This window comes from Colossoma macropomum, unplaced genomic scaffold, assembly GCF_904425465.1.
Source record: "Colossoma macropomum unplaced genomic scaffold, Colossoma_macropomum, whole genome shotgun sequence".
NCBI classification, from domain to species: domain Eukaryota; kingdom Metazoa; phylum Chordata; class Actinopteri; order Characiformes; family Serrasalmidae; genus Colossoma; species Colossoma macropomum.
Window position 1 is genome coordinate 34,515,848 of NW_023494801.1, and position 15,510 is coordinate 34,531,357.

At 41.9% G+C, this 15,510-nt stretch overlaps 1 protein-coding gene across 1 annotated transcript; it reads left to right on the forward strand.

The window, feature by feature from the left end:
• Positions 1-536: 536 nt before the first annotated feature.
• mylpfa (myosin light chain, phosphorylatable, fast skeletal muscle a) lies at positions 537-8,308 on the forward strand. Its single transcript, XM_036589252.1, has 7 exons — positions 537-668; positions 1,343-1,435; positions 5,339-5,414; positions 6,123-6,227; positions 6,321-6,399; positions 6,491-6,539; positions 7,925-8,308. Exons 1-7 carry the CDS (start codon positions 666-668, stop codon positions 8,024-8,026), a joined length of 507 nt encoding a protein of 168 aa, XP_036445145.1. The 5' UTR covers positions 537-665; the 3' UTR covers positions 8,027-8,308.
• The last annotated feature ends 7,202 nt before the right edge of the window (positions 8,309-15,510 follow it).

Sequence of the window (15,510 nt, forward strand, 5' to 3'; positions counted from 1 at the left end):
AATATCTCCTGAATAATGAATGACTGTAATGATACTGTATGTTGGTATATATTCCATGTGGAGTGTGCAGTGGTGAGTATGTGAATGTACAGATATACGGAGGTCAGACGCTGTACGTCGGCCTTTCGGGGGTAAAAATATAAACCCGTATCCATCCGATGCCGAGGACATAAAACGTGCCATTAAAAGGTAAAGCGCACATCATAACCCCAAAATATAGGTTCCACCAATATGGCCTAGCGCAAAGCGATGGAGAGATGAAGGAACGGATTAGGGAGGGGGTCAGTAAGGGTCAGCGAGCGGATTGTGTGGACAGTTACCCAACTTGTTATGTCCATATTAGTCCACGTGGGACTGTCACAACACCTCCAGAGTATCAGATTCACTCCCATTCCAAGACACGCGGCTATTTCAGAGCGGCCGTAAGGCGATAGCGTCCCTCCGTCTGTCCCTTCATCACCCCCCCCGAATCCCTCTCTCCCCATCCATTCCTTCCATCTTTCTGCCTCTCGGTGTCTGTCATTTTCCCCAAGCCAAACTTAAGGCTGCTGCTATAATTAGCGCCGGGTGGGAGGTATATAAGCCCCCGGGGAAGGAGCCAAGCCGCGGCTTCACTCACTCTTCTCTTCTTCGAGCTTCTTACACTTCACACATACCGTCTCAGCATGGTGAGTAGCAGCCTTACCTGACCGGGCCCTACCTGACGGCCAGGTGTGCACCTAGCACTGAGCCGAAGGGACGGTGGCGCTTATCTGAAGCTTTGGTGCTTTCAGAACGGTTAACGTTTCTGCCGTCTTGGATTATTTGCGGATGGTCTGTTCTTATCTTCGGACGTCCTTCGCCGGGATATAGTCAAATTGCCAACAGTCAGATTTCTTCAGAGAATTTTTCGGGAGTTATGCTGACTTTAAACAGATCCGAACAAGATTAATCTGATGAAATTGAGCGATTTGGGGGAGCGAACTCAAAATTTTGTAATGTTTATGCTATAAAATTAGCTCTAATCTAATCTAGTTCACATAAAATCTTATAAAAGGTGATGAGAGATTACTCGGTATAGCAAAGAACTCATTTCCGGTACGTTGTGGATGCCTGAGCAAATGAACGCTGGCATAATGTTCCGCTCTTTCTCGAGAGAGAGCTTCATTTGACTCAAAACAATATTTGGCAACCGGAAAATGCTTCCCACAAGTGCCTCATCTGTTCCTACTGGCTATGCCCCGGAGGAAATGAGTAGACAGCATCTGTGTGCAGCTAGGAAACTGGACGTGATGCTGTCAGTGACTTACAGTGAATGTGTTGTGCTAACTGCGCTAACTGTGCCAACTGTGCTGACCCGCAGGCACCCAAGAAGGCCAAGAGGAGGGCAGGCGGAGGAGAGGGATCCAACGTCTTCTCCATGTTTGAGCAGAGCCAGATTCAGGAGTACAAAGAGGTGATGATCACTAGCACCCACACACCAGCAGCACCAGAGTCCACTCCAAATACTACAGCTTTTAGTGCTGACCACGCAGTCTGGGCTCTACTCATGTAGTTATACCGCATAACGGCACCAATCCTGTATCCCTCCGCGGAGAAAAATGGACGCAGCCTATTAGACAAGATGACAGCTGTTCGCAGCCCATAAGCTGGTTTCAGATGAAGAGCGTGACATTGATGGGTCAAATATCAAACCTGTCGTCGCTCCTTTTAACCACTGAAAAGGCAAACTTATTATTCAGTTATTATCCTGTTGCACATTAGCCGTTCAGTACTATTCAATATCAATAATACACGTTATTCAGGAACCTCTATGAATTATCCAGCACCTACTATAAATTATTCAGAATCTGCTATGAGTTATTCAGTATGTATTATGAATTAAGGATAAAAGATGAGACCATTTTAATAGATAACTATGAATTATTCAGTATCTGCTATGAATTATTCATAATCTGCTATGAATTATTCAGTATGTGCTACAAATTATTCAGTATCTGCTATGAATTATTCAGTATGTGCTACAAATTATTCAGTATCTGCTATGAATTATTCAGTATCTACTATGAATTATTCAGTATCTACTATGAGTGTGTAAGTTATGAGAGTGATAGTTTGGCATGAGGACCCTTATACCCTGGTGTTGGTTTCCTGGACATGAATTAAGCTTAATTTTAGACTGAAGTGCACTGTATACTCTTTTTCCGTCTAGACTAGTCTTAATCTTGGTCTGGGAAACTGACCCCAGAGGTCAAAATGTGTGATTTTGTCCATTTTTACCTGAAGAAAAGTCAGTTGGCCATCCAGTAGATGGATTTCTGGCAGCTGAAGTTTAGGTTGAGTAGTTTATCCACGACTTTATTCCTTTAGTGGCAGGTCTTTAGGTCAACTGACCAATCCGAGCTCCACACATGAATGCTTTCTTTGGATCTGCAGGACATAAAACTATATTTAACGCCCAGTTTCGATTAGTTTGGTTTTAAACTGAAATCTGAATATGAAATCATATTGTTGGCCACAACTGAGCTGTTCAGTTTCTCATTGGGGTAAAAGTGACTTTTACCAACACTCTGTCAAGTCTGATGGAGTTAGCGCCAGGTGGGCGGGGCTTGGACAGGTTAATTATCCAGCAGTCAGTTTGAGCTCCCTCCAAAAGGAAAGGAAAGCCACGTCTATCTTTAGCGGCTTTAGGGGGGCATTAATATGGAAGGAATTATGGTGGGGCGCACATACGCTCAGCTGAGTCAACAGGAATGATCCCCCTCTCTCACTCTCTCTCACTCTCTCTCACTCTCTCTCGTGCGGTAATAAAAAACAGGAATGTCATTAGTGGAGCATCTGAAATGTCTCTCACCCTCTCCAGCACTCATCTGTTCATTCACTCCTTCACTTCTACACTGTCTAATCCCACCAGAGCAGCAGCTGAGGGGCTTTAGTGCCTTACAGAGAGAGAAATTAGCGATGGATAGGAAGTGAGGTACCGAAGAAGGACGAGAGAGAGAGAGAAAGAGAGAGAAAGAGACTAAAAGAGTGACATTGTAACCTAATTAAGCCAACATGTTTGGTGAAATGAGAGCTGAGCTGGTCAGAAGAGTGAATGTTTAAAGGCCTTGAGCCACAATCGAAGAGCAAGTAATGTGAAGTACATTATTTATTAAGTACATTATTATTATTATTATTATTATATGTATATTAGTATTCATATATACACATGTATATGTATATTATTATTCATATATAAGTGAAAGAGTGCTCAAATGGGTGATATCATTTTTATGATATCAAAATACTCCGCATAGAACTGCATGGATCATAAACAAAGACACTTTCAGATCAATTATAGAGAGCCTGTAAATACCAACAACCACTAGTGGCATAAAATACATAGTAACAATTTAGCTGATAGATGCTAGTATCTTATTTTATTGAATATAATTGATTTTTTCATCAATTTTTGGTTTATTTATCTTCCTCATCCTCCTTTAATTTTGCAATCAATTAAAAAAAATACATGCTCATATGTTTTTAAAGCAAAAAATTGTGAAGAATATCATGCAACACTATAAAAGTCTTGGTATCTTCCACCCTCAAAGCAGAATCATATAATGGTTAACAGGTTAACATCTTTTTTTAACAATTTTTTTCTTCATTCTTTAAAGATATTAGAGGTGGAGCGGAATATTTCTCCATACAGCAAAAATAAAAAAAAATGTGCCTCATATTAAGATGTTATATTTCTATTTTTTGTTTATTTTGTGCATTTTACATTGTAAAAGTACAATATATAAAAGAAGCCACTTTATAGGGTCCAGACAGGGCTGCCCAAAGTGTGACCCGCATGACAAAGCTGGCCTGTGAGGATGTTTAAATTGGCCTAAAATAACCTCTTCCCATATTTTTGTACAATATATAACGTATTAGAGTCTTAATTTGCTCTTTACATTGAATTTATAAGTGTTTTAGTAACATAATATTATGTAAGAGCATAAAATACATGTTTAGAAACTTAGATATGATACAATGCATACATACATAAATACATACATACATCATCCAAACCGCTTATCCTTCTGGGTCGCGGTGGGGTGCTGGAGCCTATCCCAGCTGTCATTGGGCGGAAGGCAGGATACACCCTGGACAGGTCGCCAGTCCATCGCAGGGCATGATACAATGCAATACAACATAATATATGATACAACATGATACAACGATATCATACAATACGATACATCATCTCTAATAAGTTGCCGCTGTCAGAACAAAACCTTGTGTCTCCATTTTTGTCGTTTTTCAGTTTTTGACATGATTTGAAAATGCCTGTCGTCCTAAACACTGTGGGTAAATTTCATGATGAACGGACCAAAAGAAACGGCCCAAAATGGCTTGGAAAGACGTCCGGTTCCATTGACTTACATTAAAAGTAAAGCATGTTTTTTCCTTCTCCTGTAAAGTTACCATTTGGAGATACAAGGTTTCGTTCCAACAACAACGAAATTGACGCAGTTGGTCAGTCGTGCGGTTGTGGTGTGAACAGCCTGAGAGGACAGTAAAGCTCAGCTAACCAGAGAAGGAAGGACAGATGATAGATAATAAGAGGGACAGTGTGTGTTGGGCTTTAGAGAGTTATGTGGCCGCGGACTCGGCCAGGGTGTGTGTGAGCTAAGTTGGGACTCTGAGACGTCCAGGAGGAGCATGTGTGTGTAAGCGATACAGCCCTTAAGGAGACTAGTGGCATTACAGTCTGGACTGATTGGTCATACTGGGCTGATGGAGAGATGGAGGGGAGGGTGGGTGAGTGAGTGTGAAGGAGATGAAGGAAGGCGGTGCAACTGTCTTCATGAGTTCAAGTGCGAAGGGTCATCTTGGGTTTCATGAGAGCGTAAAAAGGGGGAAGGAGAAGGAGGCTGCCAGGAGAACGGCGACCACTTCTGATTTAAAAGCGACAGATGACTCAGACGGACGTCTACAGTTTAAAAAATATATATATTTATTATTATTTATACAATATCTACCCTCCATCCATCATTTCTCTCTTTAATGCCACTTTTATTCAAAGTTCTGTTGATCCAACCATCCATCTCTTCCATTAACCTTCATATGAACATTATAGAGGCTTTTTAAATGAAACAGTAGAAGCCACGTCGCCCCCTATACTTCCTGTAGTGTATTACAGTCTGTCAGAGTGACTGTGTGGATCATATGAACGTTACAGATCACTAGTAAACAACACATCAATTTTTGTCCACTCCCCATGTTATTGATGAATAATTGGTTTTGCAGCCCTAATAATGATGAAGTGTTGTTCTGTGAGAGGAGTTAACGAAGGCTGCCTATAACAGTCTCTCTCTCAAACCCGCAGGCTTTCACAATCATTGACCAGAACAGAGACGGTATCATCAGCAAGGATGACCTGAGGGACGTTTTGGCCTCAATGGGTACGATATTTAACACTCTGATCACTACATGCTGGACAGAGCTGTGAGCTTCAACCTCACTGTTTACACTTAAAACCCACTTCATTAGAAACACCTGCCTTCTGCTTCCACTCACTGGCCACTTTATTAGAAACACCTACCTTGTGCTTTAACTCACTGGCCACTTTATTAGAAATACCAACCTTGTGCTTCCACTCACTGGCCACTTTATTAGAAACACCTGCCTTGTGCTTCCGTTCACTGGCCACTTTATTAAAAACACTTACCTTGTGCTTTAACTCACTGGCCACTTTATTAGAAACACCTACCTTGTGCTTCCGTTCACTGGCCACTTTATTAGAAACACCTACCTTGTGCTTCCGCTCACTGGCCACTTTATTAGAAACACCTACCTTATGCTTCCATTCACTGGCCACTTTATTAGAAACACCTACCTCGTGCTTCCGCTAACTGGCCACTTTATTAGAAACATCTACCTTATAGCTCCACTATGTAGGTGTACAGTTACAGACTGTAGTCCCTCTGTTTCTCCACAGTTTATAAGCTACTTCATTCATCATTGGTCAGTTTGTGAGCACAGGACCGCCATTCTGAAGATATTATTTGGGGTTATAACATACGTCAGTTTACATTAATCTTAACTTAATCTTATATTAATTAAACTCTCTCTTTTTCTCTCTCTCTCTTTCATTTTCTCTCGGCCTGAAGGTCAGCTGAATGTGAAGAATGAGGAGCTGGAGGCCATGATCAAGGAGGCCAGTGGCCCAATCAACTTCACCGTCTTCCTCACCATGTTCGGAGAGAAGCTGAAGGGTACCATTTCAGTTTTGTCTACACATACTCCAGTAAAATCATGAACATAAACAGGGCTTTCGGTGTAATTCAGCATCCTTCTGTCCCGTCCAGGTGCTGACCCCGAGGACGTTATCCTGGCCGCTTTCAAGGTGCTGGACCCCGAGGGCACAGGCACCATTAAGAAGGCTTTGTGAGTAGAGCGTCTCCTTCAGTTCCCCTTTTCCATTCTGATGTGTTAGTCATGTTCATGATGTTGTAACTCCTCTTTCGTTCCTCCACAGCCTGGAGGAGCTCCTGACCACTCAGTGCGACAGGTTCTCACAAGAGGAGGTGAGCTCAAAGGGGCCGTTACGTTATTTTGGGCAAGCTAGTCAGTTGTAAAGTAATACTTTGGTGAAAAATAACATTTAGACCGTTCTCCCCTCTGTGCTCCAAAACGTGGTCGATCAGTCAAGGCGTGTTTGGTGTTGTAACTTTCATTCTGTTTAACACCGAAACACTGGAGCTATAAGGCTAAAGCAGCTAATGTTAGCAGGCAAAATCAGACAGAAGCACAGTGTGGTATAACCAGACAGTACATTAGTATAACCAGAGAAGTTTGTAGAGATTAGAACTGTCATTCTGTGATTTTCTTTTGGGTTTCTTAAACGCTAGAGGGCGCTCCCGAGCGAGTCCAAAACACATAAAAATACTTTTAACGTAAAAGAATACATTCATTTCCTGAACACAGAACAGCAGAAATATTTTTATTTTATTTTAATTATTATTGTATTTTTAAGAGCTTTTAAACTCGAGTTATAGGAGTTAGCACCATGTTAATGACACACAAACTTCCTTTACTTGTTAAGAGCACAGTATTCCGTACACTTCAATATTCCATACACTTGTGACTTTTTCCTATTTGTGTAATCATACAATTTCTTGTCATTTATCAACCATACATCTGAGACATTGTCATATATCCCTGTTTCCATCAAAACAGTTAGCAGACCATCTGAGCTGGGTTTGGACATCAAATCTGTGCGAATAGTGACCGACTGCCCACAGTGCGACACGAAAATGGCGGGTGGGGAAAACCCATGCGAATGTGAATGGGGTGGGGAAACGTTCACGGCCAGTTAAAATGAATTTTAGCCCGTTTAAACATCACATTTAACATTTAAACGAATCTTAAACAGCCATCATCACCATGAAACAGAGTGTGTTTAGTACTGAGCTGTTAAAGTTCACACCGTCAGCTAAGTCACATTAGCAGCTTCACCACACAGTCTCACTTCACTAGGCCTTTTTCCATGATACCCTCATTCACTGCACATATTGTTTATATTGATTCAATTGTATAATCGGTATAATCAGTTAATGTCTATTTTTATGCCATTAGATTTCATAAAACTTCAAATAAAATGCATGGAAAACCGCTCCCTCTGTGGAAGCTGGTGTACGGAATACTGACGGCACAAACCGATGACACAGATGAGGTTTTTTTCTTATTTCTTTAAAAGTTTTGGGCCAAATATGACCAATCAGAATGCATTTTGGTTGCTAGGCAGATTTTGCAGAGTCCGACCAATCGTTACATCCTAGAAGACTTCGAGTATTTCCACAATAGCTACTGAAACGCGGAAAAGTGCCGATGTACCGTACGGAATACTGCACTCTTACGGCACATTAGCTGCAGCAAAAGATTCTAACCTAAGTCTCCTTCCGTCCCTCAGATTAAGAACCTGTGGACCGCCTTCCCCCCAGATGTGGCTGGCAATGTTGACTACAAGAACATCTGCTACGTCATCACACACGGAGAGGAGAAGGAGGAGTAAGGAAAGAGAAACAGCTCGGAGAAAAGAAAGAAGAAGCGATGACTCTGCGTTCCTCACTGCTCTGCCCCCCCCTCAGTCTGTCCTTCTGTCCTCCTTTTCCGTGCTTTCCTTCCTTTCCTCCTTCCTTTTGCTACCCTCCAGCACTTGTTCCCTCTTCAAACATTCATCCAAAGCAAGCAAAGACTCGTCTCCTAGAGACTCCAACCCGGAAGAGGCTAAAATCTGTGGTGTCCTTCGGTGGGGAAACGGGATTGTTTTCAATAAAATGACCTTATAACATCATCTCCATCTCTCCTTCTCTCTCTCTCTCTCTCTTTTACTCATTCCTGTTCCTTCCTCTCTGTCCTACCTCTCTGACCGCTCTGTCGTTTAACACCACCAGCCACGTGCTACGTTAGCATGCGCGAGAGCTAGGGCTAGCCTTGCCAATGTACACAGTTAGCCTAGCCTAGCCCCGCTTTAGGCGGCTCTTTGCTGTCTTAGCTGCAACAGCTGATTAGTTTGATCGGAAAGAGCTGAAGTCGCCCACTCTGGGGGGCTAAAACGCTAACGGTGGGATCTCTTTCTACAATAGAGGAACGTGGACCCGCCGCTTCGTTTTCCGACCCTTCACGAGTAGGAAAAATGGTGAGAAGGGGGGAAAAGAAGGAAAGGCGCGATGAGAAGGCCTGGTCTCCTAAAAGCGATGGCTGGCTTGTCACCGAGGGAGAGAGGAAGAGAGGCGGTCCGAAGAGGAGCGGGGAGCGGCGATGGAAAGAAACCATTTCCTTCTTCTCTCCCTCTCCCCCCTCCTCCGTGTCCTGTGTCTTGTGTTAATCCATCCACTCCTTTTCTATCCTCATCCTGGGCTTTGCTTTGCTCTGTCACCCACTCTTCTGTAACCAATAAAAAGAGAGAAACTGTGAATAAAGCAAACCTATCTTTCGTACCTCTGCGTCTGTCCGTACATGCTAGACCGAACAGCAGCATAAAGACGAAGAAGAAGCTGTTGGGGAGGAGAACTTTCTCCTGAGGCTCCCTAATGAACAGGTGACAAAAGGGAAAGAAGTGCAGGTGCTTCCAGACAGGTGTGCCCCATGACACAGTTAAGCAATTAACATCCTACCGTGCTCTGAGGCCTAGCTGACCTCAATTTTGGACCAAAACGGCAAGATGTAAAGATTTAAGGCTGTGTTTGAACAGTACAGTGTACTGTATACTGCATACTACATCAGTGTATACTGCTCTACATAGTAGTATTCAGTACAGTATCCAGTATGGGACAAAAGCCATGAGCTGTGAAGTGGCGTGACTAGATGTAACCTTCCCAAAATACTAGGCTAATATATAATATATAATTCCCCCAATCCAGATCTTTACAAAGGCTATAAAATGACTGGGCACATATTCAGGAGACCACAAACTACGCAGCATAACATACAGTTTATTTACACCACCCCAAACCCAGACACTAGAGCTCACTTAAATAGCCCAGGGTAAAACAGGGTGCTGGGGAAAACGGATAAAACGCATATATTTCCCAGAGGCCTTCCTGAAACCTCACAAACCCATTACACACTTGTGCGCCTAGCTTTACACTGCAGCCAGTGAGCACTACAAACCTTTTTATTTGGAAGAAATATTCACACTTTCCTTTCACATCAGCCTCCCATCAGAACAGGCGGTGAACAACATCCATTGTCTTACCTTCCCAGTTAACCCACAAAGCCCCAAACATAACAAAGACATACCCCAATTTAAAATGATAACAGGGCACTGACTCCGCCCCTCTGACCTCCTGCTGTTCACTCACCCCGTCCCTTCCCATAGACCACTGTAGTCGTGCGTCATTCTGTAGTCCTCGTTATGCCCATATTAGGAACTCCGGGTCAGAGCTCCATTTCTCTATGGCGAGAATGAATAGGGTTTTCGAAAAATCGCCCTGTGTTAAATACAAATGTTCAGAGCCTGTGAACATTTTTCTCCCAAATACCACTGGATCCTCTGAATTATGAGGTCGTTAAAGAGCTATAATACTAATATTGCTACATGCGAGCTAAAGCTACTGCGCATCAATTTGATGTCACTAAGCTACACTAAACTAAGGTGGGCTGTGGCGCTGCTCTGACAAGCTGTGCTACCCTTATCGAAATGTTCTACTGTAGCACAAAATTACAGTTATTACCCGTAAATAAAACCTCTAGGTGGGATATTTTGATAGACTAAAACTCCTCATCAAAAATACTACCAGCATTAAAACTACGAGGCTGAATTTAGCTTCTTTTTTCACAGCTTCCTGTTTGAATGTTCCCGTTCCACCTTAAATGGTGCAGCAGCTGTGACTAGCTATCACGAACATTAGCAAACGAGACAAAATACTGACCTGTCTTGTCTGTGAAGCAGCAGAAATAAGTTAATGTCTCTCAGCTGTTAAGCAGAAATAGAGAAACCTCCTCATATCAGGCCTTTCAACCCTCCATGAAGCTGAACTCAGCTTCTTTTTCTCGGCTGCTTTTTCGACTTTTCCCGTTCCACCTTAAATGGCACAGCAGTTCAGAACGTGACTGCTGCACCACTTAAGGTGGAACGGGAAAAGTCTAACAAAAAGCTGGCGATTGTCCTCAGGAAAATGTCCTCAGAAAAATGTTACCAGCATTAAAATAAAAATTATGATATTCTGAGAGCTGAAATCAGTTTATCAAGGGGGTGAAAACCTGATTAAGGAGGCTGCCAGTCTAATGACGTGAATTGTGCGCAGTAGCTTTAGCTCACATGTATGGAGGACCAGATTTGCCAAATTGAAAAATAAACAAAATAAAAAAAAATAAATGGCTCAGTAAATTGATCAATAAATAAAAAAACTAAATAAAGTACATATTGCTTATTGTGATTGTAATTATACACATATTTCCTTTTTCTGCAGTTATATTTCTCATTTCATTTATTTCTGTATTATTTATTGTTTTATTAAAGCCATTTTTATATATTTTTTCCATATCTATATTTTTAACAATTGTTCGCTTTATTAATTGATTCATGTGTTAATTCATTTATTTATTTATTCATTAATTGAATTGTTTATTTTTTCATTAATTCATTTATTTATTTCTGTATTTCTTTGCTCATATGATAATGAGGGGGCGTGTTTTTCACGTTCAGGCTTAGCAATCAAGCCCAGGAGGAGAAGAGCTGATTAAACTGCTCTTTCACTCCATAAAGAGCTGCAGAGTCACAAACAGACAGACCTGCTGATGAGTAACTCTCGATGGCTCCACAGGCCGAGTGTGAGACGGGCGTCCAAATGTCTGAGTTTGATCTGAATTTTGCAGAAAAAGATGCTGAGCCGCCTCCTCCAAAGGTCTGAACACTACAGGTCAACCTCTGGATCAGCAGAGGCCACAAAATGGACCAAACTGTCCCCACAGCCTCCAACGGGAGAGTCAATAATCCAGACCGGCATTTTCAGCCAGACCAGCCGAGACTCTCAGATCTCTGACTGAAGCCGTTACTGTACTGTCTGGTCCTTAGTTACCACTGATAGAACAAGACATGAACAATCGATCTACAGAGTCTGACATCGATCAACCAATAGGAATATTAAGATGCTGTGACATCATTGACTGACAGCCCCTTTATTAGCATAAGGACAAGGAAATACAGAAATAAATAGAGAAATAAATAAATATAGAAATGAATAGTTATGGAAATAAATTAATAAAATAAATGAATAGAAAAACAGAAAAAGTGTTAATAAAGAAACATAAAAATAAATACAAAAATTAGTGAGAAGGGGAAATTACTAAATGGACATATTCATTTATATAAGATTTTATTTTTTAACATATTAATTGTTATGTTTTTTTTTTTAATTTATCATCATTATTGTTTGCAATTCTGCTTCATATATTAATTTACTAAGTCATTTATTTTTAATTTTATTTATTTTTCATTTTGGCAAATCTGGTCCTCCATACACATGTAGCAATATTCATATTTCAGCTCTTTAACGACCTCGTAATTCAGAGGATCCAGTGATATTCAGGAGAAGAATGTTCACAGGACAAAACGTGTCGGGTTCTGGGCATGTTTATTTAACACAGGGGGCGCTAGAGGTGATTTTTCAAAAACCCTATTCATTCTGGCCATAGAGAAATGGAGCGCAGACCCGGAATTCCTAATATGGGCATAAGAGCGGACTACAAAATGACGACACGGCTACTGTGGTATTCGACCCCCCCCCCTACACACACACACACACACACACACACACCCCCCAAAAAAACCCAAAATATTAAACAAACAAACGAATAAATAAATCCAGAACGAAATGTTTCCCAAAGCTTTGTCCGCCTTTAAACTGTTATTATACAGATTTTTTGTATTAATCCCGAACCCATGACATTTATTCGAATTTTAAACAGACTGCGATTTGTTTCACTCTCAGCTACCTGGTGAATGTCCTGTGATGACATATCCCCCGAATATTTACAATAAGCGCGTGAAAATCCTGTGTAAATAAAAAGAAAAGCTGTGCGATTCCGAAGTACTGACATTGCGCTTTAACTCAGCTGCCACTGGGTGGCGGTATTTCACCTCTAATCGCTTTAGATGCTGGTATTTAGAAATCAGGTGCTCCATTTGTTCAGCAGAGTAAAGCTGTGTTTTCAGGATAAACGGATCGGCGGTGCGTCTTAAAGCGGGGTTTGTCAGTAAAGCTGAATAACTTAAACCTAAAGTGAGAAACGTCCGTCTGACCGGTCCTCGCGTCATTTCTGAAAATGATCTGAGGTGAAACGCTGCCACCCAGTGGCGGTTGAGTGGAAGCGTTAAGTTGTCAGCGCTGCAGGAGGCAGTAACGCCAAAAACCTTCATGGAAACTGATGGAGAACTACTTAAAATAAGTTATTTCTCTCTATATATTTTTTTTAGAAGATTAAGATACAGAAATAGCAAGGGTACAAATATAAAACTCATCAGAATATTTGCAACAAAGTCAAAAAATGAATGAAAATAAAATAGTGTGGAGCCCAATGGGTGATATGGTGATTATTTTTAATAAGGCATGGCCACGAAGTACTTTACCGGGGTCACAATTTACTATATTGTGGCCACAATTGACTAAATCTTTCCATTTTCATTTTTTGTACCATTATACCATATTGAAGCTACAACTTACAATAATAAGGCCACAGATTACTATATTGAGGTCACAAATTTAGTTACTGAAGCCATAAATTACTAAATTGAGGCCACAAATTACTATATCGAGGCTACAAATGTATATACTGAGGCCACAAGTTATGAGAAACATAACTTGGCCATGAATTGCTGTACACTTGAGGCCACAATTCACTAGATTAAGGCTACGAATTACTATATCGAGGCCACAAATGACTATATCGAGGCTACAGATGTATATACTGAGGCCACGAGTTATGAGAAACTTAACTTGTAGCCCCAGTGTATTAGTTCGTGACCAGGCCTTATTAAAATAATCGCCACATCGCCTCAGTGAACAAAATAAAAGTGGCGGGTTGTGACGGTGAGTGCGCGGTGTCTCCAGCAGGCGGCGCTGTGTGCAGTTTGCCTCAGTAAAAGTGGGCGGCGTTTCCGTCCCCAGTTGAATGGCGCAGAGGGAAAACACGACAGCGCCGTAAGAAGGTAAACAGCGCGTTTTCTGCGCCACAGAAATGAAATTAAGCTCGGGTTTTGTCTGTCAGACTTTCGCCGAGCTCGTATCATGGTGTCTGGAACTTTGTGGTGTTTTTGTAGAGTAAATAAGCGCTGAAGCTGCGCGGCGAGGCGTTCAGCAGTGCAGCGGGAGTGTAGCTTAGCACAGCCGGCTAACGGCTCAGACTGCATACCGTTATTATTGAACTTAACCGGGCTTAACGTCGCTAATATCAGCCCTGCTTATGAAGAGACGGCCTTCTTAATGCCATTTCACACTCTTAACAAAGATGCCTCTTCATATTCGCCAGCTTGTTGTATTTCGATTTTTCCCGTTACTTGTTGGAATTCACCCGTTCCACCTTAAATAGTGCAGCGCCAGAGTGCAACTACTGCCCTATTTAAGGTGGAACGGGTGAATTCCAACAAGTAAACTATCTTCGAGACTGGACTCCGTCTCTCGGCTCCAAACGACTGAAACCACCCCAAATCCTTGGCAGTAAAAGTTGTGATAATTCGTTTCAGAGTTGGGTGGAAGCTCTGCTGCCTGCTCGATGGTCCTCTGGTTGGCAGCAAGTACAACCTGTAGGAAAACGGGTGGAAACATTTCGTGTTTCTAAAATAGTTTAATGTGACACAACTTATAGCATGTAGTGTGGCTCTGATCTGTCCAGGTCCCTTTTCCCCTGGCGTGCAGACCGCAGGTCACACAGCAGCACAGAGAGTCTGGCCTGGCTCGTAGCTGCGAAGAGGCAAAGAGAGAGATTTAAGACGAACGTTTGGAGACGAATGGACTTATTCGCATATATAAGCAGCGCGGTCGGTTTCCTGGAACGTCAAACCTGCAAAGAGAGGCTGTCACACACTAAAAAGTTGCGGAGATCGCGGAAGTCGAATTTTCCCGATCCACCTTAAATGGTGCCGTATTTACACTCTGGCGCCTCAGTAAGAATTTAAGGTGGAACGGAAAACATCGAACAAGAAGCTGGCGAATGAGAAGCAACTTAGCCTCGTAAAACAGTCGAACGCTGAGAGACGTTTTACAAGAAATTGATCTACTTTTGAAAAGTTTCCTGCTGGAGATGTGAGAAAAGCAGCTATAGCTGAGCTGAAGCTTAAATCAGAGCAGAGTAGGTCTGTGTTTTTGTTTATACTGTTTAGTCTATACTAGAACATCATCACACACTGAGACATACTGGACATTAAATGTTGTGGCTCCCAAGGTGGTTTGGTTTTTGTTGAAAGGACAAAATGGCTCTTCTTATCATTTGTGTTGTGACTCCTGACCTAACCTGGCTTTAATGCCGAGGAAGCCGGTCGGATTTCTCGCTCATCCAGTAGTGTTTTTGTTATGTGCCGCTGCAGACTGTCCGGGCGCTGCGCTTCCAAATTCCGCCAACGTTACGTTATCAATTAAATATTCAGAAAATCGATTTTCAACATTTGTGAATCGATTCAGAATCGTTCACGTCCGCATCACGATGCATCTAAGAATCGATCCCCCCCCCACACCTCTAGTGTTTAGTGTCTCTGGTCAGTCTGGTTGTTACTAAACAGCTTAGATTGCTGCCTTAGATTTTCTCAACTCTTTGACAAAGTTTTCTTTGACATTTCATCTTGTGATCATCACAGTTATGTTGGTGTGAAAGTGAAAGTTGGCTACTTGAACTTTCCTGAACAGTATAGGTTGTCAGATGTTTCACACTTAAAGAAGAGGGTTCTTCAAGGGTTCTTTAGTAAAGAAAACAATTCTGTATAGAACCATGAATGCTCAAAGGACCCCTTGCATGATGAAATGGTTCTTTGCATCATGAAAGTGTTCTTCAGATTGATGG